The following is a 24,629-nucleotide window of genomic DNA, read 5'->3' on the forward strand; positions in this document are numbered from 1 at the left end:
CCAACTGTCAAGAATTAACTGATATTTACACAATATTAGGTCATTCCATCAGTTCATTTACCATCATATATCCAGATTTTGGTCACCGCATCTACTCTTCTGGGTGAATAATAGGGCACCCAAAGCCAGGCTCTGCATTGGATTGAACATGCCTAAAGCATGACATCTTGAGATGCATGAACAATCTTAACTCTACCACTGGATTTCTACCTTTCATATTTGTGATTCTATTCTTTCAGTCACTACATGCAGCACATGCCCACAGGTGACAGCAGAAACAGAGATAAACTTGTAAAACGTCAGCTGTGCCTACGCCCTCAGCTCTCTCTTTACTTTAACAAACCATTACAACATCAACATTACTGCAGACACAACCCGCTTGTCAATCTCCTGCTCCACTCTAGCCTCACTCCCCAACTCCTTCCCAACCTGGAGCAGGTAGTTGGCTGTTTTTCATCAGATGTTGCGGGCAAGCTCGACAACCAGGGTGTTTCTGAACAGCATTACTCATAAATGGATAGTAAATGGTTCAAATGAAATGGGTTCTTTATTATCAATACTCAAAGGTTTGGCTGGTCACTGAAATTTGGTCTGCAATGATAAATAGAACACATAACAGCTCCATAGTGATAAAAATGTACCCCTATGTTTTCAGACATTTCTAATCAACAGCAGATTAAATCTCCGGTTCAGCAACAATGGAATAATTGAAAATGCACTCAGATTTATGAGAGACCCTTTTCTAGCAATTTATTTCCAGAAAGTGCCAGTTTTTTCATGGTTTTTCACACAGTTTTTCTCCCTGCTGCTCTCTGAAGCAAGCCATGTCTATATGCGAGGTGTGAAGCTGTGTGTTAGATAGGCGGAGACAGAGACAAACACACATACACATGGAGGGAAGAGATACACAATAACATTTTTCTAAACGGTCAAATGCTAGACAGGTGGGTAACCAGACAGAATTCAATTTCACTTCAGTTTTATTCACAGCAAAATTCATCTCAGGGCACCTTGAAGACCGTACCATATTATAAAGTGAAACTACGTATGTCACAGACAACCCAGAAATAGCTGGACACACTCTGATGCTGGTCACATAGCTCTAAAAACTGCATTTATTTTTAATGCCAGGACTCTAAGAATATCCCCTGTTCAAGTGGACAATTTCAGTTCACAAACATACACACATGACCTTTTACCTCTATCATACATTTTTAGTTGTTTTGTTTCTACCCAACACAACATGAAGCATTTTCCGCTGGCAAAACTTATTTCAGTGGTCTTCAGCAACATTAGATTTTAAATAAATTATTGACCTAAGCACTAGATTTTAAATAACCAATATACTGTAAACTAATAACACTGTGATTACATAACACTTAAACTGATTTAGAATTTAATTATATACATCTGATCTAAACTGGCTTCTCTCTCATATTGGCTGTTATCCTCCCCACTCTCCTCCCCTCATCTTACTGGTTAACTCTTCCCGGCCCCGTTTGTACCTCAAGAGCACTTGGCTAGTTTCAAACTATTTTCTAATAACCTGCTAAATTGATTCTAGTTAAGAGTTAATACTGCCATTAACTTATAGTTCTGTTTTTTACTGACCAGGCTCCTTACATGCATACTATTAATAGCACGTTGAAGAGTTGTGCCTCTGACACTGACAGCTCACACAGAGAAAGACAGTGAGCGAGAGGGACAGTGAGAAAGGGAGAACCAGAAATATTTTATGCTATATCCAATTTTTTCCTTTTTTAAATGTTGTTTTTGTTTATCTATTTTTATTTTATTTTATTTGTTATTGTTGATTTGTGAATAGCCCAAAAGGGTTTGAGAGTCTTAATTTGGACAGTGTTTACTCATCACTGTGTTTGATGGTTGATTTGTACAACTTATTTATAAGTTTACCTTTTTCAGCTAGTGGGCCTAGAAAATGAAAACTTAGACAATGGATGCAGTAAAACAATAAAGTAAAACTTATGTGTATATTCCACTCACATCCAATCCACTAGTGGAAATGTTTGAAGAGGAAGTTTGCACATGCTTTAAAAAGCATGTGACTGTGATGCTGCAGTTACATACCTCAACTATTGTGGTTTTGGCTGCCTTGCACATGGGCTGGTTGAAGTTCCTAGCTGTTTTCCTAACACAAAGCAAGACATACATATTGAATAAAATGTAGTGGCAACAAATATATTATATATACCAGAAAGTGATTTCAAAATCTCTCAATGTGGTGTTTAGACTCAGAGTACCAGAGGACACTGCTCTCTTGTGGTGAAGAATTTTACTACATCCAATTTGGACATGCACTGGATTGGTTCAATGTTACTCATGTAGGGACCTATGCATAACCTAAACTTTGCTATAACTAAAAACAATATCTAAAGACAAAAGTAAATTGAGAGCATTATTTAGATTTTTCTAACTTTTGCAGTATCAATGCATATAATTGAACAGAGCTATATTAGTAGTAATGAATGATAGTCCCCGTCCAGTTCAAAAATATTCTGTCTGAATAATTAAAGACGATGTATGCGCCAAAGTAGATCTGCAGGCTGAGAGCAAACAAGAGCTGACAAAGTTAATAAAGGCTTAAAATGCACTATGGTTTCATATGTTCAAATATCTCAAACTTAAGACAACTTTAACACAACAATCCATGTCATTAATTACCTGAAAACAATGTTCCCGGCCTTGTCAGCTTTCCAAGCTTTGATCAGTGCAAAATCTCCAGTGATGGCTTTCTCCATGACGTAGTGCCTGCCACCAAACTCCCTCACCTGTGTACAACCAGGTGAGAAGTTACTTACAGGATGAACTAAACAGTGAGCTGTTTTAAAGTTCTGTTTTTAATTTTAGACTTGGTCTTTGTAGTTGAGTCTAAATTTGGTCATGCTGTAGACTCTGTGGCATTTAAATAAATCTGCCATGGCTACTATTCAGGGTTACACATTACACCACCTGTGTGAAATCTCCAAAATATTTTTTACACTTAAAATATCAATTTTGACGAGGCTCTTTTCCTCAGTCACAAGACATGTGTTGCATACCAGTACCTAATGGTGATTTATTCAACTCACTGTGTAATTTACTGTATAGAGAAACTGGATTTCAGTGCTGCTCTGCACTACAACAGATCAGACCAGAGCTCTTGGGAATCTGTGCATTATGAGGACAATTCAAGGCTACTATCATGTAACCCACTGAAGTTCAGCTACAGCACTTAATTCCAAAACTACAACAGGGATTACAGCACTCTCACCTCTCTCTTTTCACTGGCAATGGCAATGCTACCATCTTTGTTGTACTTGATAGGAGAGCCACCCTCTTGGATAAGAGTACCATAGCCAGTAGCAGTGAAGAAGGCTGGAACCCCAGCTCCTCCTGCCCTGATTCTCTCTGCAAGAGTACCCTGTGGGGGAGAAAAAGTGACAGATTATGAGAGGAGTACAAGAGAAATCCAGATACATGTCCAGAGCATGTTTGTTAAAAACTGTATAAGCCTTGTCACTTGACTTTTTTCTTTTTTTTTTTTAAACCAACCTGAGGCGTTAGTTCCACTTCCAGCTCCCCTGACAGATACTGTCGCTCAAATTCTGCATTCTCTCCAACATATGAGGAGATCATCCTCTTGATCTGCTTAGTCTGGAGCAGCAGGCCCAGGCCAAAGTTATCCACTCTAAGGAAAACACACACACACAGCACTAACTTACTAAGCTTTGTTTTGTTTATTAAATTAACTTAAGCAGTTTTTTATAAATATAAGCTGATCTAAAGGGTACACACAAGTGTCTTGTTGTGTTTTATTTTACATTTCTTGTTATTACATTTCAAATGAATACATTTTCATTTTTTATTTGACATTAAAGCACTTTTCTGTCAATACTCATTTATTTCTACCAACTATGCTTCTTTTTCCTCATAAGAAACTTTCAATGTCCTATCTTCCTGCAATATCCAGCATTTCTTATTGTTAACGTAAACACTTAGAGAGGTTATTCAAGGTTGTAACTCAGTCAAGCTGGAACTCATATGGCTCCCTTTTCTGATCTTAAGACAAAGCAAAGACAGTCACAGTCCAGCTGTGGCCTATTCACAGCCATAATCACAGTACATTTGATCAAACACGGCTGCTGAGCCTGGGGTTGCCACTGAGTCAGATTTTTCTGAGCATGTCTTTGTTTATTGTCTGTCAAAACAACACGGAATAATTGTGCTTGAAAGAAGCTGTGAAGCTCACACTGGTCTCAAGTGTGTCTTACACCTGCTGCACATAGGGTGTCACGTATTTAGACCACCATACCTGGACAAATCATCATGACTCAACAGATGTGAATACAGGGCTCGCAAAATCGCTAGCCCGACGTCCCGGGGCTAGCGATTTTTCCAGTGGGGCTACCAAAATCTAACTCAGCCCTGCCCGTCGGGCTATCATAGGAAAATATATGTCAGTGCTTTTGCATTCTTTCGCCAATGTAGCTGAGTAATTATGTCATTGGCATCGATGAGCCACTGTCAATATGTGACATATTGAAATCGCGTTTGAATTTGCGCTTGCTTTTTGCTTTCACTTTCATTTTGCGATCGCGCGAACGGTGTATAGAGAGCGGCAGCACTGATTGGTGAGTGACGATTAATTGCGCACCAATTCCTCTGACATCGTCTTATCACTCATTAGCTTACTATTCAAACGCGACAAGTGAAATCTCTCGCAGCAAGCTTAAACATGTGAGAGGTTGAGTGCGCAAAGAATCGCTGATCATTATGTAAGTACGTGTGTAAAAGCAGCAGGATTTATGCTGGTATTTTAGTTCTGCAGAGCCAAATAAGACAGGTCAGGGTGAAGAAGGGGCAGCCAAAGAAAAGCCGATCACAAAACGGAAAAGATATGACAAATCGAGCCCGTTCTCACTCCCGAGGCGTAACATGGCGACGTTTTGTCACGTCCCGCGGCGTTCCTTAGGAACGCGGCGGGTTATGGCTGAAATGCAGTGCAATGACGCTCCCGCGGTAATCAACGTTCCAGCCCTGTATTCCAGCCCTAAACCTAACCTTATCCCTAGCCCTAACCATAACCTTTTTCCTCACCTTAAACAGGACTTAAATGATGTTAAATAGCGTGTTTCTAAGCTATTTGAAGGAAAAGAGCGAACATGTGTAGATTGAGTCCATACGGTTCTCACATTTCCTCATTTTTCCGAGGTCGTCATTTAGGAATGTGGTGGGTAGCCGAAAACGTAATATGTTGACGATTTGTCACCTAGCCTAAAATGTTACGCTTTGGGAGTGAGAACGTGTTGGACAAATCAGACTATGAGGCAAAAAGAAAGCGCAGCTTTTTTGGTTTCATGGACAAAAGAATTTCTGTGGCTGGAATATGACGAGCTAAATATCATGATGTTCTGCCAGGTGTGTTGTGAGTTTCATTTGATTTCTGAGTCGACAAGCGCCTTTGTTACTGGGACCAGTCATTTTAAGAAAGACCCCATCAGAACCCATGAGAAATGCAAGAAATGCATTATTGCCCAGTCTGCAGTATTTTTCCCAGAACAAACACCAATTGCAAAAAAACAAACTACAAATAAACCAAGCACAACAAGAACTCCTGAAAAAGCTGTTTAGGACAGCGTGCTATATTGCAAAGAGTGAACTACCATTGGCAGAATTTAGCAGTCCTTGCAAACTTCAAAAAGCAAATGGCCTAGATCTTGGTTCCACTTACTTCTTACCCCTGACTTCAGTGAAAATTTCAGATTCAGGATCTGACACAGACTGAGTCATGTCCTACACAGTTCTTACAAGTTCATAGAAATTTCTGTTCAATTTGAACCAAGTATTTGAGTTGATGGTTTTAATTTTTATACAGTTGTTGTGATTTGTATTTTAACAATTTTTTTGATTAATTTTTGTTTCCGTTACAATATTATACTTTAATGTATAATATTGTAAAGGAAACAAAACGTAAAAAAAAATTCTTTTTTTATTCGGGCTACTTAAATTTATTTTGGGCTACCAAAAACTGAAGAATGCCTGCCCGAAGGGCTACCAGAGATTTTGAAATTTTGCGAGCCTTGGAATACATTTTTCTAGCCTTCTTTGACAAACATAAATTGCCGAGTCCCTCAAGCAACTGTTTGATCAGCTATGAGAGGACTGGCTTTTTGTGGCTTTAAAGCTCTTTCATACCAAACAAGAAAAACAGATGGCAATCGAATCAAGTTAGTTTCAATCTGTCCAAGCTGTATTTCTGCAACACAAAATACTTTAAACAGGTGCTTTATGTTAATGCACAGGCAACTAAAAACTCACTCTCTCTTACACTGCTCTAACTAATCTCCAACTACCACTGCTTTGTACTCTAATTGTAACTCTAATCTCGGGTTATCTTAAATTATATCCAGGCCATGTGTTATCAGAATGCAAAAACAGATAACTGCAAAGTGCACTGTCACATGCACACAAACCACTGGTGATGCAACACACAATGGAAACACTAAAGAAAGGTTTTGGCACTATTAACTCGTGTTAATGTTTTGTAATCTTGTGTGTGAAGCTGGTGTGTATGGAATGATGTTTGAGGACTATAAGCTCTTCAGGCAAATACTCGGTGCTCATTCATGAGAGCAGATTCCAGCAGTGATCTTGAGCACAAGTGTCACTGCCTTTTATACAGAATCTATTTGGTTTGTATCAAATTCTGGAGCAGCTGATTACACAGTACGTATAAAGCTGCAAGGGAAGGCGGTTCTGTAACAGCCCAATAATCTCCTTTTGTACAGCTGAATCCTTCTCAACTCATCGAGGGCATAAAGGGCCAGCTGTGTCAGTTTCATGAGAAGTGAAATATGAGGGTCTCGTTCCTCTCACCCAACAGCAGTGAGACAAAACACTCATGTGTTCTATATTGCTACAAAAGTCAAAAGATTAAAGATTTATCCTTGATTAGGGATCCTTTTAAAGAATAAAGTGACACAACACAACCAATATTTCTGCATGTTAACTTCTCTATTATCCTCTCAGATAAGATCTGCGTACCTGGCAACAGCATGAGGCAGCATTTCCCAAGTTAGAATTACACTTTCCTTCCACTGCTGCCAAAATAAGGTTAGCAATGCCTAGTTGTCAAATAGTAAATATAGTTTTCATTCAAAAAATAGTTTGTTCACACTGCTTTACAAGCAAACACACTTATGCAGTACTGTCATTTTAAAAAAGGAGTCTTTATTACAGTATTTGATTGCCTGCCACTGATATAATTAATTTTCCCAAGGGGTAATATGAGAAACTGGGACTGTTGTGCAGGGCCGAACCATAAAAGCTGAACTCAATTCTGCTCAATATTAACTTTATCTCTTGATATGATTCCTGGTGCAGCCCAGATCCAGTTTCTCATGTGGCCCCTGACCCATGACTGGGATATATGATCACCAAGAAGGCTTTATTATAAAATTATCATACGAAAACATACACATGTAATTCTTACCCTTTAATAGTTTTGTATGTGACATAAATACAAAGACGTAAAAGGGTAAGAATTACTCAAGTTTCACTGTTTCTGCATAAGCACTACAATTAAATGTTTACTGGATTGTGACACGCCAGGTTTTGATTACAAAAGAAAGCTGCAATTTTCTTTTTCCTTTTTTCTTTCAACAGTATTAGAATTTTATTTGAGTTAAAAGACTGAATGCAACCTTCAGTTAGTTCTTGCTACTGTACAAAATGTAAAAAAGGACAAAACATATAATAAAGGGAATTAAGGTCACCAGCTGACTGTTATGTGTACACTGAATCTGCACTGAGACCAAATACAAACATCACACACAAGATCACCTGACCACACACACCTCTTCCTTGTATCTCATCCAATGACTTATCTAATAGCCTCTGGGGATCTCGCTAGCACAACACTGCTTGTCTGGCGTTACAGTCATAAGGTTGCCAATGCTGCAATTAGACACCATCACAGGCTCAAATCAAGACAAAGAAACACTACTATTCAAGACAATAAGCAAAACTTTCAAGTTCATATGCAAGGATGTGGTTTGGTTAAAAGGTTTAAACCAAAGTAATAATTCTAATGTTTTTGTTTTTATTTAATTCTACCAAAAGAACCCAACAACAATGAATGGTACTATTCTAAAACAGCATATACAAATCATGTACAACATACCCTGCATTGTTACTGACTGCAGTGATGTCCTTAACGCCAGTCTTCAGTAAACTGTTGATGAGATTCTCCGGAATTCCGCATAATCCAAAGCCTGAGGTGGAATACAAAAAAGTAAGCGTTGCAAACAAGGAATCACTGTGAGAAAAGAAAAACGAAACACATTTAAACACAACTTTAAATAAAATTGTCAAAAGTATGTATCAGTGTATTTACGTTGTAAATAAATGTTATGACTTTGTGTTTTATCTTCACTTGTTCAGCTGATGTCTGTGCATTTACTGCCATCACTAATTTCCTTATATTTTGCTAGGAAAAAATAAGAAATGTTTAATCCAGTTAATTGGCTTAAAGCATAAAAAACATTTCTCTGAAAATGCTCAGAGAAATGAAAACGAATGAAAAAGCAGCCGATGTCCAAAGAAAACTTTAAAAGACCTTCAGAAAGCCTGGAGAACAATTGATTAAGACCAGTTACAAAATTACAATTAAGTGCTATATGTTAACCAGATATTTTAGGCCAATTCGTTCATAGCAATGTGAGAATTAGGTTGTGATTTGAACTTTGATTCAGTCCTCTCCTCATGGACTTTGGATCAAAGTCCAAAGATAGCCCGGTCTGTGATGACGCAGTTGAGCTACATGGTGTGAAGGAATTTTATTCGCAAACATATATTTAAGACATTTTAAGATCATATAAGGACCTTAAAATGTCTTAAATACACATTTACATCTAAGGATTAGGGATATGCCAGATTTGGACAGTAAACTAATACAAAAACAATGATCTTGTTAACTATGTCAAACCACACAGAAAAACCAAAGTGCAATGAGCAAAGTCCAGGTATTTCTAGACTTGTTTAGAAATACACATACATATATTGCACTGAGTGAAGGTTCACCTGCTTTTCTCTTAGACAGAAGTGCGTCACAATGGAAAACATTTAACAATGTCACTGTGAACAGGACTATAAATAAGATCAGTGGATTGCGTGTGCACTCAGTGTGTGGATGATACTCAACCAGCATTCTACAGACAGTTTGGACTCACTTCATTGCAAATTAGACATTAAATTTGTTCTAATGAATTCACCTGCCACTTTCTTACGTGCATGTGTTCAACCGCTCATTAACCCAAATATCTAATCAGCCAATCAAATGTCAGCTGCTAAGTGCGTTTAGGCAAGTAGACATGGGGAAGATGACACACTGAAGTTCAAACCAAGAATCAGCCTGGGTAAGAACAGTGATTTAAGTGATTTTGAACGCATGGTTGTTGGTGCCAGACAGGTTGATCTGAGTAATTTAGAAACGGCTGATCTACCATCTACCAGTATTGTTCCACACAACCATCTCTAGGGTTTAAAGAAAATATCCATTGGTTGCCCAGTGGTTCAACAAAAACTGGATAACAGAAGACTGAAAAAACATTATCTAGTCTGATGAGTCTCCTAACGATTGGATGGTAGAGTCAGAAAAAAGATAACCATGGATCTATCCTGTGTATTAACAGCTCAGGCTGGTGGTGGTATAATATTGTGGGAAATATTATCTTGTCACATTTTAGGGCCCTTGGTATACCAACAGTGCACCATTTAAATGCCACAAGATACAGGAATATTATGGTTGTTGACTGTGTCCACCCCTTTACGACCACAGGTCTTCTGATAGCTGCTTCCAGCATGAGAACAAACAATGTCACAAAGTTCAAATGACCTATAACTGCGTTCTTGAACATGACCATGAGTACTTATCACTGTAACCAAATGGCCTCCACAGTTAGTAGAGCACTTTTGGGATGTGATGGAATGAGAGATTTGCATCATGGATGTGAAGCGTGTTTTTGTTTCCAGCACCTTGATGAGTTTATGCCATGAAGAAATATGAATCTATAAGAGACAGTAATACCAAGGTGTACCTCATAGCATCCAGTGAGTGTATGTAAATATAAAGCATAACATACTGTTAGGTGAACAAAATCATCATAAACCAAGCAGTCCTATCGGACATTGTTACAATATGTTTGTGAAAGTACTATACATTACCTCCCACAAGAATGGTAGCTCCATTATGGATATCTTTAACTGCTTCTACAGGATCTGAGTAGAACTTTGAATTTTTCTGACTTGATGTGGAAAAGTAAGAGCCACAGGTCTGTAGAAAGCACAAGAGCATGAAATACAGCAAATATGCATTCATAAACAAATGCTGTTTCCGCAACACCAAAAAATCCAAACATGTAAATTCTAAATAGAAGCACAAAAAAATAAAGGCTTAAAACCTAATGACCTGCTTGCACAGTTCAAATCCAATTTATTCTGTAGAAGAAAGGAAAAGTAAACCTAACTGCTGAACAAATCCTGCAACAAAAGCAGAGATTATGATAGCACACAGCCAAGAGCCAAAAACCAACAGTCAGCAGAGGATTCAGGTTTAAAATCATGTGTTTAAAACCCTGTGTCAGGCCAATGCGAGCTGCTGTCTTTTGTAAATTCTCATATCTCAGACAGTAGTTAAACGCAAGTTCAACCATGAAGGGCTGTTATCACGCAGATTGCTGCAATCACACGGTGCTTACTGTGTGGGTGATAATTAACTAGCATTCAAGAGAAAGCTTAAGCTCAAGTTCACAATGTTCTTGTCATTACACATTGTTACAAATTACCTTTTTTATAGTTAACAAAACGAGCTTCACATTTAACGACTCTATAAAATTGGAACATGTTTCTGAAAGTTCTCCGCACTGAATAAAACGTGTGGCAGGTGTTTAGACCTAAATCTAAGATTACTTGGTGTTGAGTTACGCGCACTTGTGATCATCCAACTACACATACCTTAGTCAGATCAAATAACCTGATTCACTTTATTCTTCATTTCTAGATCTTAGCAGCAGTTTTTGAAAGGAATGGCAAATGTGTTGTATTGCGCGTATCCGCAAGGTTGTGCGCCCTGCAGGCTGAGGTCAGCCCACAATAACACATAGACGCAAACTGAAACAGTATATACGACGCGAAGCTTGTTTCATTCCAAATATAACCAATACTTTAATGACAGTTGAATTATTATATTTTACTACTGTCGTCTCTTTTTTGCAGCAACATCATCTCAACACTCCTACAACAGGTGTAACGTCGCTATTGTTATACTGACCTTGCTCAATTGGTGGATGGCGAAGTTTATTTTGGTTCTGTGGTGGGTTTTCAAGAGTATATTTTCCGCTCTGCACAAAGCTTTGAGGGCCGCCATGATTTGGAGCTACAAACTTGGGGTGGGCGGAGATGCAGGGTGAGTGCTGACTGGACCTTTATCCGAACTAGCTAGGGTCACAAAATGTGGCTACATGCAAGCCCAGCTCGGCGACACGACGCTATTGGCTGTTTTCAAACAGGATGAAAGGAGAAGCTCTTCTTCGTTATCTTCCCCCCCTCTGGTAAGCTAGGCATGATTTAGTGCATTGCCGCCTACTGTTGGTGCTGTAGCGTCATTGCCGTTTGAGAAAGCCCAATACTACCCTTGTTCTCTTGTTCTTTTTTAGTAGGGCTATACTGTATTCAAAGGTCCACGAAGAAAACATTAATTTCCTGACACAGCTTGCAATGCATGAGAGCAATTTCCAATCTCTGTTTCCCCACTGCATCCCATTCTCACCATTGATGATTCAGCCTCTCACTAAGGATGCAGTGGCACAGCATCCTGCCAAATGGCACATGCAAATCTACATTTTCTACCTAATCTTATCCACGCCATCAATGCTTTCAATCCCAACATCTGCTGGCACACAAAGACAGTTTCACATTTGATTAAATTCATTTTATTTATATCGAAACCATATTTCAAAACAGGAATTGCCTCCTGGTGTTTAATATTGAAAGGTAAAAACCCTACAATAATGCAGAACAACCCCAACAACTCACAAAAGACGACGTGCTATGAGCAAGTACTTTGGCGACATTGGGAAGGAAAAACTCCCTTTTAACAGGAAGAAACCTCCAGCAGAACCAGGCTCAGGGAGGGGCAGCCATCAGGGTTGGGGGTGAGGGGAAGAAGACAAGACAAAAGACATGCTGTGGAAGAGAGACGGAGATTAACAATACCTCATAATTAAATGCACAGTGGTGTTGAGAAGGCATTCTCATTTTTTTTCATTAGAATTTTGACATAGAAAAAAAAATCATGATGCATTAAAACCCAATTCTTCTGAATTTGGAAAGCCTATATTGACTCTTTAGAAACTTCCAGAACTCAACTGCCAAAAAGGCTAGGCCTTTTAATTTGATAAAACTTTAGAGTTTAATTTGCACAAAGCAACCTAATTGCAGCTACCTACATTTCCACCAAGAGAATTTTTTTTCTGAAGCTTTCAACAACCCCATTGATCATTTGCTACCAAATATCAATATCGAATCTGTATGATCGGGTAGAGTCTGGAGAGGTGGAGGTGCGTGTTAGAGGAAAGAGTTATGAAAGTCAGTAGATGCAAGACAGAATACGTGTGTGAATGAGAGAAAAGCATATACAAGAGATGGAGCCATTTGGAGACAAAGTTAGAGAGGAAAGGTGAGATGAGATGGTCAGGACACATGCGGAGGGATAGTGGATATACTGGCTAAAGGATTCTGACTATGGAGCTGTCAAACAGGAAGAAAAGAGAAAGACCACAGACAAGGTTTATAGATGTAGTGAAAGAGGACATGCAGTGGGTTGGTGTGACAGCAGAGAATGGAAGAGATGGATTGAAATGGATGATGAAGATCCACGGTGGTGACCCAGCTCAAAAAGAATTTAGTTATTAGTTATTTCCCCTTCTGCCCCATGAAAACACAATGTTGAGGAGGCACAAGGCAGATGTCCTACACCGTGGAGTCTTTCTCAGCAGTTTGCAACACACTTCTTGCAATACCTGAATTGTTTCCCAGTCTGCCTCATGTTGCACAGAATTTCCCCTTCTATTTTCCTCATTTAATTTGTATCCACAGGTTCCAGCAATATGCCCCCTCCAACAAACAGAAATCTGTAGCTCATCCCTACATTTCTCATATCTTTCCTCTGCATGCACCCCTGACATTTCAAGCAAAACCCACAGATCATTTTTTTCATCCCTCCTTTGAAATTTATCTTTCCACTTTGTGTAGAAACGGTTTCTGGCATAGGACTCATTGCACAGGACTAAATAACTAAAAACTGACTAACCCCTAAATTCTAACGGGCTACCAACAGTTCGTTTCCTACTGTTTGAGTTATTATTTTCCAAAGTCGCCTCAGCAGACGTCTAACTTTAAAGTACGCACGCTCCCTTCAGCTGTCAGCACCACCACACTATCTAAAAGTACACGTATGTTTACAGTTTAAAGTTAACGTTTTTGCAAACGCAGAGACGACTTACTGGTATAATCCTACGGCCGTGCGCGTGCATGCACAGAAACGGAAATTGAAAATTCTTTGAGCACGTGAGTAAAATCCGTGGCTCCCGTGACTGGTACTTTTAGTCATGGCCGACGACTACAGACGACAAGGTTTTGAGTTGGAGAGAAGAATATTTGAGTTAGACATCAAGTGTTCGAGTCTCAGAGCTGAAAAGCAAGGTACCGATTACACTGTTTATTTGTTTGCCTTTCGGCAATTCATTTAGTACGTGGCAAACAGTCTTGGTTAAGGAATCGACTAGCAAGCAAGCAATCAAGCTAACTTCCAGCGTACGTTAGCTTGCAACCATGACAACAGCTGCTGTCTGGTGAAATATTGCATTTTGTCAAAAAACAAAACAAAACAACCTTTCTGAACACATCAGTGCATATGCAGTTAGTTAATTATAATTAGTGGTTAGCAACGTTGCAGGACAATGTACATAACTCGCGGAGTTATGTTTGTATTTCACTAGGGTTTTTTGAGTTAACTGCTAACGTTAGCTAAAATGCAGTATTGTTGACATATTTGAAGATATGACACATGATGGCTGGTAATGCTAGCTAAACGGCTGTCATCAATAAAGCAACGAATCATCTACGTTGTCCTTATTGAATGTTAAATGGCGTCGTTAACTTTTTTTTACTTTAACTTGTATCTGAACCTCAAACGCCACCGTGTTAGTGCGCATTTTTGGCCTTATGTTTATCTGTGAATGCTCGCATGGGCTAGTCAGCTTATGTTTTATGCTAAAATATTTTTTTCCTGTCGTGAGTCGAATTGTGGATGATTATAAAGTCCTGATCAACAATCGCGATAACTCGGGATTTTTCATGAGTTTGATTTGTACTTGGGTAATATGTTAACATATGGTTCTTCCGTAGATGATGACTATTTACAGAATGCATCTGCCATACTAGACAAGTTGAAAAGCTTTTACAGACAAGGAGGAGAGAGTAGCAACCTATCCAAGCTGCTGCAGGATTACACACAGGTACTTCCTTCCATCAAATTGTATTTACTCTCTTGCGTTTCAGTAAGTTATTTTATTAAGTAGTCAGTAACATGAGGGATTTTTTTTAAACTACTAGTGATTTTTGTCCCCAAAACCACAGAAAACAGGATAAAATACCCAACTAAGTTGCTCTGAACACAAGGAAATTTTTCTTACTTACACTGCTTAGCAGTCTTAAACGCAAATATAAAATGTCGAAATCATTTTAGAAGGTGGAAGCAGAAAGTGACAGGTTTGCAGTAGGTTACTGTTGTATCTACATTTTAATAAAAACCCTGCATATCTTAAAGATCCTTTCAGTTGTTCCCATTTTCACAAGGGGTCACCACACTTTTTTGCAACCCCAAGGGGATTTGTGTCTCCTCCCAAAATGGATGTATGGATGTATAAACCACTACACTATGCAGCCACTAAAAAACGATCATCTCTACAAAGTAAAAACTGAACACATTCCAGTCTCTTTACTTTTACTGTTTAAGTTTAGCACTGTACACACATGTCCAGGGGATTGAATACCCAGATTTGTTGGTGTCTGTGTAACAGACTAAATTGTCATGTATAGCTAGAAGCAAGTTACAAAATGCAGTTGTACAATAAGGGAGTTTATATAAAAAAGTAAATCTGTCTGCACATGTATATTCACTCTGGCTTGAGTAAGTGAACATAGAGCAGGCAAAGACTAGTTACATGTCAGGAATTGTAGCTAAGTTTGTAAAGTAGTGTAACGTAAATGTTGTGTCACAGACATAATCACAAAATGCTCCGTCTATTCAGTATTAAACGCTAAGAAATTTTCTATACTCTCTGACAATAATTTCCTGTGAATTTTAGGGCTGCAACGATTCGTCACCATAATCATTGGCATCGACTATAAAAATTTGTTGACGCAGAATTGTATTTTCTTAAGTGTTAAGCACAGGCATACAGGTGACTTTGTCCTATAAAGAGGCTCATGCACCTGTCAAATGGCTAAAGTCAGGACAGAGAACATCTTCAGCATGGTTATTAACAGCTGGGAACATCATCTCAAAGATCTCAAAGCTTTATTTGAACTTATGGATAGAAACTATTTTTAGTTTCCTACTTGCACATTTTTTCTTGGTTTAAATGCGACTAGCAATTTAATTTATATTACCTAACATTTTGATTTATTTCATTTTTATTCTGATTGTTCTATTGAGTAATGTTAAAAGAACCATTTGATTATTTTCAAATTCATATGTTTCCTGGGTCATTATTTTAATTTGCTGTGGGACAAGACAACAGGGTATTCACAGGTGGGCAGACTTGAGCAGGTAAGTTACTGGTGCCTAGAATAAGAGGTTTGCCTACAGGAAGTGTAGATAACAGTTAATTAAATAATTGTCGACTAATCAAAGAAAAATGAGGCACATTAGTCGGCTATCAAAATAATTGTTATTTAGCAACTAATGTTGCAACCAATGTTGCTAACATAGTGTCTTCTATAATGAGTCCATTGAAAGTGCCGTCTTTGCAGTTGCTGCTGTCTTCTGTTTAGCTCTTATCTAAATTTTGACATAATTACAGAGCTCATATCAGGAAAACATGGAAACTTTGTCTGAAATGAAAACCTTCTAATTATGAGTGTTTTAGTTCTGTTCACTTTGTTCCTTTAATGATTTACAGCGTCTGTGTGACATTGTAATAATGTCTAATGCAAACTGGTCTAGATTTACTTTACTAAAGATATTCTGAAGCTTATTGCTTTAAAAATTTAGGGGTAAAATGTTTGCCGTAAACTATAAAACAAAACCTCTAACTCCATACCAACCCACAAGAGATGGTTCAGTTAGGGAAGAAGGAATGTTGAAGATGGTGGTTTCGTTTTACATTTGTTCACCAGTTGTATTAATGTGATCTTGGGGTGCTTTCCATTCTGCGTACTGTACTTCCTGCCATTCTCATCACTCTATCCTTCAGCCTTTAGCCTATATTTTCCCCTAAATGTATCTCAGAGGAGGTTCAAAAACCATAGTTGTTTCATACTAAAGCTTTTTGAAAGACAGAAAAAATATTTTTGAGTAGGCAGCTGATCTGATGGGACAGTAAAATGAGTGACTGCATTATTGGAAATTGCTTTACGTGATCTAAATTCAATTCAGTTTCATTTATGTTGTGCGTGCTTATGTTGTATTACAGCTCCAGATTAGATACCGATATCTCTAACCGTTGTTTTTTTCCCCCCTTAAATAGTTTTCTTAATTAGTTTAAAGAAGGAGCAACAGCTGGCAGGTTTATTATAGGCCTTTATCCTTTTTTGCAAAGTTATACATGGAGCAGGCAAAATGTTTAAGACAATTTTAACATATCATTCAGTTTTACTTTTTTTAAAATTATTTTATTTTACATCATTTAGGTGATTCTAGACATCACTTTTTATGAAGAGAATAAACTGGTGGACCAGGAGTTCCCTGAGGACTGTTCACCATTTAAAATTCAGCAGCTTCTTCAAGATCTGACTGAACCTGAAGTTTTGGCCGCACGGCTTGCACCAGCACAAGAGGTTTGTGTTTGTCTCAAACCGATTTTGGTGTTGTCTTCTACTCCATTTAATGAATAGTGTACTTTGTATCAAATTACAAACTGTCATGTAGTCTGGTTATCACAATATAAGACTATAAAGTTTACTATATGGGGACACAATCCCACAACCCAAAGGGTATAAAAGAGGAGCAGACACTCTTTTTTTTTTTTTTTTTTTTTTTTTTCTATTAAGATTATGTCCATGTGTTTCTTTCTTGGTCTGGTTAATTATCCAGTAATTATCCTACTTTTAGTAGGATGTCAGGTCAACTTTAATTTTCCCTCTGAATTGTGGTTCCGCTACTCACACTTGGACACATGCTTTTAAAGTGCTTTAAATAAATATGGTTGAGGCATCATGGAGTGTCTGATATTGATATTCGTGTCTTTTGGTTTATGTTAGGTGCAGTCTGTGTTGGGTTTAGAGCTGTTAGAATGTCTCTACTGGAGACGTGGAGCTCTGCTGTATATGTACTGTCATACCCTTCATCAGCGAAAGCAGTGGATCAAGAAAAACAAGGAGACATTCCTTAAGGTAACAAACAATGCAGAGATCTAAGGAGTTTCATTCATTGTTAGCTGTACAACTTTACTTTGATTAAAACCAACAGTTTTCCACTTTTTTATGTTTCTTTTTTAATGTTAAACACATTTTTGACCCAGTGTATTCAGGAAGGTGTGCGATACTTGATGCGGATGCTGCAGGTGAGAAACTCTGTGAAGCTCAATGATGGTGTGGTGCTACATGACACTGCTACAGCAAACATCTTATCTGAAGGTAAATATGTTATTTATTATAGACGTGATAAGCTGAAGGAATACACTTGAACCCACAACCTCCCCAGTTATGTGATCGGATGTTTGAGTTATATTGTGGTAGGGAGAAACGTGACAGCTTCGCTGGAATCTCTTCTGTCCTTGGAGACGAGAGTTTTTGCAAATAAATATGGTTACTGAGAATTACATCCCAGAGTAATCATTGGCAGGGATCATTAAATGCGGATTGGGGGCTGAACTCCTTAGTAAAGCAGTTTTTTACTTCTAATTTGTGACCCATCTTTGAAAATCTTAGGAGATTTAAAAAAAAAAAAAAAAAAAAAAAGCAGCTGACCTTCATTGAAGCTGCTTTTACTCTCATCCCAGAGGCTTTTCAATTCTAAAACCAAAAGGTGGAGAGTCCCATACTTAATAATGGGTACAGGTACAGAATTAGGTTTATAGATGTGAAAAAAGGCGAGGACCATTACCACCAGAAGTTTCAGGTGACACTTCGGAAAAAACTTGCCCCAAAAAATGGATATGGCTCACCTTGGCTTGTTTGATGATTCATATGATTAATAGTGGTCAGCGACCACCTCCTAAGGGACAACCCCCACTAGGGTTTAAATACCTGGGACTCTACATACAGAAGCCAAACTGAAGAAGCCTCTGGGATGAGAGGTGAAAAGTCTTCATCAGAGTTAAAGAAATCCATCACTTTTTTTCTTCTTCTTCTAATACTACATTGACCTGGATGACTGAAAACTGACACAGAAATTTTTTAACGATCTGTTCTGTTGTCGCCAACTGGTCTTACTAACTACCGGTTTATCTTTTGGGTCAGGCATTTTCTCAGACACACACCTGTTGACAATGATGTACATTGGCGAAATGTGTTTCTGGGCAGTCAAGTACGAGGACTGCAGCGCTGACACTACGGAGCACAAAGAAGATCGCCTCCAGTTTCGGGACATTGGCACACAGATCCTCAACAAATATGTGCTTGCCTGTGAGGGCCCTCTCCAAGGGCAGGGCTGGAATACAGAGAATGCCAAGGAAATCCTCAGTATTTTACAGTGAAAAATATAGCTTCTCTGTTAAAATTGCCCTCAGGAACAGATCAAAGTTCAATATTCAAATGTGTCAATCCCAAATAAAAATGGAGCCCATCTGATGGGGTGCAGTCTTGTGAAAGTTTATGGGGAGGCACAGGGAGAGAGTGAATGTGAAGAAAGGAGATGCTGGAACAGTGTCTACAGGCAACCTAATCCTATGCCAAACAGCCCAGGCCAAAGCAGATGAATGAAAAGTTAGAGTATAAGACAAGCATTGTAATAGAAGGGCTGCACAAGAGGCTGTTGAATAATTATTTGCCCTGGCCTGCTGAAAAAGCAGTGGCCACTCTGATTCCAGACTGTTGATTGGGGCATTTGTTTTGCTCTAAGAATGTGTCACAATAGCATTAATATTACTAAAGAGGTTATGAATAATAAAAAAGAAAAATTGACCTTTCATTTTAAGATTGTAACAAGTTTAAAGATAATACAGCTGGAAATGAGACATTGCACATTAACATTTATTTATTGTTTTGTTGCCATTTTGTTATGCTTTTAATATATATTAAAATAGCATATGCATTATTTGAATTTGTGTATAAAGTATACACACAGAAGGCAAAGAAAGGTGTTCGAACTGTTTGTCAGTGACGTATTAATGACCATTTCAAAGTATGTTCAGGTTTGTTCATACCAGCTTTGTAATGCACCACTTGTATTTTCATCTATTGCAACTTCCATTTTTCTGCAACTTGAATAACATTGATAGTGTAACTATTAATAGAGAAACTGTGTTGTTTGGGCAAAAAAATCTATCATTTTGTTTTTTAATGTCCTTGTTGACAATAAACGTGCTTTGTTTTAAGAAAAATTTCCTAGTTTGCCTTCCAGATCTTCTTTTACTACGTATTCCTGTTTTGTTTGATGATACTGAACTACAATACCCACAATGCTCCACTGCTACCCAATAATGAGGAAGTGACAGGAAAACATCGGTGTTGGCATTTCCTTGGTTCATAGTGTTTAGTTGTACACAGTAAATATTCGCATATGACACAAATTAAGACATGGCTGAAAAGATCCAGCAGCTGGAGTCTTTGGTGATCCGCAGCCTCAGGCGGTTTAGAGACCGCTATTTCCCTGATAAAGTTGTCGAAGCCGACTTGGCAGTTGGAGACTCGGGAAAAGAAGAACAACAGTATGGATTTTTGGATACCTTACCGGTAAGTCGAATCATTCACAGGAGAATTATGTGTACGTCTACTACATATGTAGCCTATATGTCACTCATTCAGACAGGACAAGCCTAAAAGGATAATGTTGCTCTCTTCAGGTTCTACACACACAGTCTGAAAGCTGTTGATAGAAAAAATGATAGATGCTCAGTCTAAGTGTCGGGTTCAACTTGTAGGCTTCCAAAGTAGTCGTAATTGCCCCCCGTCCCCGATTTGGCATGCCTCGACTGCACCATTCTGAGCAGGAACACAGAAATGCATGCACACACACCCCCCCCACACACACACACACACTTTTTCTCAAGTGAAGTTTAGACATTCAAAAGGACTGAAAATGAAAATGTCACTTTAAATAAAGTTTGCACATATTTGTGCCAGCGTTACGGGCTACACAAGTTTAAGGATAAACAAACTACTTTAGACCAATTGCAAATTCTTGCGTAGTACACTCATTGTAGTCACAATTATGAAAAGTTCCAAAGTGAGACATATTTCCTCACCACACACTGGACAACTGACTGACAACAAAGCATGAGCTGCATAGGCTCATCAACGCTAAAGTCTATGTCCTCCTCAGTTATGTTGGTTACCGCAAAAGCACTAAACTACTGGTAACTGAATAATTAACTTTAGCTTGAGCTGCAACACCTTAGTGGAAATGTGGTTATTTAAGTTTTCACTGCCATACTTTATGACTTCCTTTGACTTATCTTTGAAGTATATCAGCTGATTATAGAATTGCTTGTATTAGTGATTGTCCATTATCGCCTTCCAATCTGTATTTTTCCTACTTCTTAACCAAATACACACAATTGGTTTAACTAGGAATTTTAACCTCCTAAGACCCGAACTCTTGCACGGCATGCATTTGTAATTTCACTTTGATATTTGGGCAGATATTGGGCAGATATTGGGGCCCGATGAATGTAAAAACAAAGAATTACCAGATTTTTTTTTTCTTTTTACCTTATTTTTGTTTTTAAGAAAATTAAGAGCCACATGAGGATATTTGTTTAAAATTTTGATAGAACAGTAGCAGTATAATGTCCTCCTAAGTGGATATCAGGCCCTTGTAGAGCACAATTGAGTATTTTGGTCTAAATAACCCAAAATGTGATGTCCACATATGTGGACACCAGGTCCTAGGAGGTTAATCTAGAAATATTTATTGTTGATCTTGGAAAATCAAAATAATTGTGCTCCGCCATTCCTCCCAAAGGTGGATGTACAGTTTCTGATCATGACCTTCCTGTCTCCTGCGGATCTCTGCCACCTTGGAGCCACAAGTCGTTACTGGAGGGCCATGGTTAGAGATCCATTACTGTGGAGATACTTCCTATTGCGGGACATGCCACACTGGCCCTCCATTGATCATGTGACCATACCCCATCCAGACTTGCTGGATGCACCGCTAATAAGTGAAGACGAGAGCCTGGATGATAGAGAAGAGGGAAATGAAGGAATAAAACTAAAATTTGACTACATGTCAGAGTGAGTATCCCCCTGTTATCCTGCATTACCGTCAGTTTCCTGGAAAAATTTCTGAGCAAACCTTGTGTGTCAACAGATACCTGAAAGGTTGCCCATTCTCCAGACAGCAGTGGCTTCCTACACGACCAGCATATGAGGTGGTGACCTCATTTTTTCAGTCCCTGGTACCCTCGTCTGAACCGCGTTATGCCATGTTTGGTCCTGGCATGGAGCAGCTGGATGTCTCTTTAGTCACAAGGCTTATGCATGCTCCAGATATACTTCCTGTGTCAGGCACTCCACACAGACAGATAAATGGTAAGATAACACTGATCTAAGGGATAAGCTTCTCATGGTATTTTTCTCATCATGATGCATAATATAGTGGCAGATTTTCCCTTTTAATCAATTGTAAATCATAGTTTGTCCTTTAGATAAAAGATAAAATGAGATAAAATGTGATTATTTTAAAGGCAATGTGTAATAATGATGTGTTACAGAAATTACATCAGTGCATTTTAATCACAGAATTAATCAACAGATAAGTTTACTTGCTATGTGTATTGTCTACCACTAGATGGCACTAGCTCACTACATACACACAGCTTATCTATCCAAAGAATACAAACAAACGTACGTAAACCTTTGTTTATTTCAGGTATTGGCTCGGGGATAAGTTACATGTTCAATAACCAACACAAATTTAACATCCTCACTCTGTATTCAACCAACAGGTGAGCACTTTGTTTGTTGCTGTATGAGTCACAGTTGTTTCTCATCCTTTTTGCAGTTATTAATCTTTGTGTTTTTGTGTCTGTAGGGCAGAGAGAGAAAGAGCCAGAGTGCAACAGGAGAGCATCAGCAATAAACTCTTTACCTTTGAAGGAAATGACGACTCAGGGGACCCAGTGTGTGTTCCTGCTCCTCAGGTTCAGCAGGTGTGCCAAGTGGTGGATGGGTTCATCTATGTTGCCAATGCAGAGCCTGAGAGAGGTAAAATAACACATCCTTTTTTGTAGTGTAGTACAATGACACATCATACTCAATGGTTTTTGACTGATCAATGCAGAACATCTGCAGTAGGTTCATGGATCACGTTGTCAATAGGTGGTGACAAGTCTGAAGGAGTCCAGATTCGAGCTGTGCTAAACTGCAGTAGGGGTTCCACATCCAAACCTCTGCTGGTGCTCTCATGCATCTCAAGAGAGGAACCAGAAACAGTTCGGACTCCCAGCACCAGATCCATGTGTCGAACTCCCTGTGTTGACATGGCAAAGAGACTTGGCCTACCCCACCTGCCTAACCCCTGGATGGTAATTGCTTGATATTTGATCAGGTGAAAGCTTTTCCATCCAGAGTTCAGCTTGTGGAGCTTTTCAGCCTATTTCTCTCTTTCATAAACAGGTACAGGATACAGTGGCAGAATCCCTGTCGGGGCTTTTGGATGGCATTTCCTGGCTGCTGAGATGTTCTGGAGTCAAACTCTACTAACACCTGCTGTTGCACGATGGATCAGAACCACAGACATCAGTCTTTTTTGTATTTTTTTTTTTTAAAACCAATACACACTAGGACATTTCCTGAGTCCTTCAGGTTCAGGACTGAAGGTTTGCCAATGCAGTTTAATTATATGGACTAGAAGCAAAAGAAAATATTGGGTAAATAGTGATCTTGGACACCTAAAAGACACTTTGGTATTATTTGCAGAAAGATCCATATGAAGGAGCTGTGCACTAATTCGACAAACTACTTTCATTTAACACTATTTTAAGAGCGACGCATAAATGAAGTTGCATTAATGGTTTTGTGGTGGATGAAGGAACAAAGCCACAGGAATGTACAGCCAGACAGACTTTATTTGCAAAATTGGGAAAAACATTCAAATCAAATTAATTACCACTTAATGATTTAAAAGCATAAATGCTGCTTTAATTTAGGCATATCATGAGTGGCATAGTGAGTTACCACTTAGTCATGTGGCTGAATGCTTTAACATTTGATAAATGGTATTTTTAAGGCTTTTTTGTGATCTTAATGGAGTAAAATGACTTTGGTGTAAAGGTAATTTCTGTTAACGTCCTATAGAATTGTCCTATAGAAAATCTGCTTATGCAACTTTCATACAAAATATTTTTGCCTACTGATCAAAAGTTTACATCAGCAAATATTGGCATACCATTTATTTTGTTACTACTCAAACTCAAATTTTGTTAATTCCCCATAATGTAATGGCTTACACATTCGCTTAACTAGTGAAAGATCACTTGAAGTGAGTCCTTGTGAATAATGGAGCACTAAAAATAGCCTTACTTTATAAGAATATTCCTGTCAATGCAGCAATATATTTTTTTCATAAAAGCTGTATTTATTATTTCAATTGTTTACATCTTTTTTTGTTATTATTGCACATTTTGCTTTCCTTTTACATATAAGAATTGCTGGTGTTGTGATGAAAATCCTTCTTTTTCAAATGATAAATAAACTTTTTTGGGACAATTCTTATTAATCTCTAGGTCACATTTGGTCCTTAAATATTATGTAATCGATGGCAGAATTGAATTTCTGTCTTGAATTGAATCACGACAGAATACCCTTTGGAAGCAAGGAGGTGCTACTGTAGCATTTCTTACTACTTTTGATTTTCATTTTGTTAGAGTTTTAAATATCTTGACTTTTACCTGCTATCATGCCACTTTTAAGATTTCTGACAAACTAATAATGGATCCAGTTTTCAGTGACATACAGAACACAAGACACTTTTTTTTTCTTACCATAAAGTATTCAATCCCAGAGATAGTTTGGATTATTACAGACAAATAGTTTAGAGGGCATCTCATGCTTCTTTCGTGTCTGGTACACGTGAAATACATATATAATAGAATCTGCAATGACAACGTTGAGGTTTAAGCAGAAATTTCTAAAACTGAATTCCTCTAGAATTGCAGCACTTAAATCATCACGTCTCTCCA

The 24,629-nt window shown here is 38.3% G+C and overlaps 3 protein-coding genes across 3 annotated transcripts in view; 2 read left to right on the forward strand and 1 right to left on the reverse strand.

Moving 5' to 3' along the window:
• The window catches only part of oxct1a (3-oxoacid CoA transferase 1a), a 57,430-nt gene extending 45,856 nt beyond the window's left edge, over nucleotides 1–11,574 (reverse strand). Inside the window, exons 1-7 of the mRNA XM_087849217.1 lie at nucleotides 11,330–11,574; nucleotides 10,225–10,333; nucleotides 8,183–8,273; nucleotides 3,553–3,688; nucleotides 3,272–3,421; nucleotides 2,683–2,789; nucleotides 2,089–2,149 (exon numbers count right to left, since the gene is read on the reverse strand). Of these exons, the coding sequence (XP_087705343.1) occupies nucleotides 2,089–2,149; nucleotides 2,683–2,789; nucleotides 3,272–3,421; nucleotides 3,553–3,688; nucleotides 8,183–8,273; nucleotides 10,225–10,333; nucleotides 11,330–11,425 (750 nt within the window). The 5' untranslated portion in view covers nucleotides 11,426–11,574. The remainder of the gene's footprint in view (nucleotides 1–2,088; nucleotides 2,150–2,682; nucleotides 2,790–3,271; nucleotides 3,422–3,552; nucleotides 3,689–8,182; nucleotides 8,274–10,224; nucleotides 10,334–11,329) is intronic.
• A 1,916-nt stretch (nucleotides 11,575–13,490) lies between these two features.
• Nucleotides 13,491–19,826, forward strand: rimoc1 (rab7a interacting mon1-ccz1 complex subunit 1). The gene is made up of 6 exons (XM_006789816.3): nucleotides 13,491–13,761; nucleotides 14,467–14,576; nucleotides 16,975–17,121; nucleotides 17,545–17,676; nucleotides 17,805–17,919; nucleotides 18,745–19,826. Exons 1-6 carry the CDS (start codon nucleotides 13,668–13,670, stop codon nucleotides 18,978–18,980), a joined length of 834 nt encoding a protein of 277 aa, XP_006789879.1. The 5' UTR covers nucleotides 13,491–13,667; the 3' UTR covers nucleotides 18,981–19,826.
• An 83-nt stretch (nucleotides 19,827–19,909) lies between these two features.
• On the forward strand, nucleotides 19,910–24,148 carry fbxo4 (F-box protein 4). The gene is made up of 7 exons (XM_006789817.3): nucleotides 19,910–20,178; nucleotides 21,410–21,681; nucleotides 21,758–21,978; nucleotides 22,319–22,394; nucleotides 22,481–22,653; nucleotides 22,768–22,973; nucleotides 23,065–24,148. The coding sequence occupies exons 1-7, from the start codon at nucleotides 20,023–20,025 to the stop codon at nucleotides 23,149–23,151; spliced, it is 1,191 nt and encodes a 396-aa protein (XP_006789880.1). The 5' UTR covers nucleotides 19,910–20,022; the 3' UTR covers nucleotides 23,152–24,148.
• Nucleotides 24,149–24,629: the final 481 nt, after the last annotated feature.

This window comes from Neolamprologus brichardi, chromosome 12, assembly GCF_056152115.1.
Source record: "Neolamprologus brichardi isolate AB-2024 chromosome 12, ASM5615211v1, whole genome shotgun sequence".
Taxonomy (NCBI): domain Eukaryota; kingdom Metazoa; phylum Chordata; class Actinopteri; order Cichliformes; family Cichlidae; genus Neolamprologus; species Neolamprologus brichardi.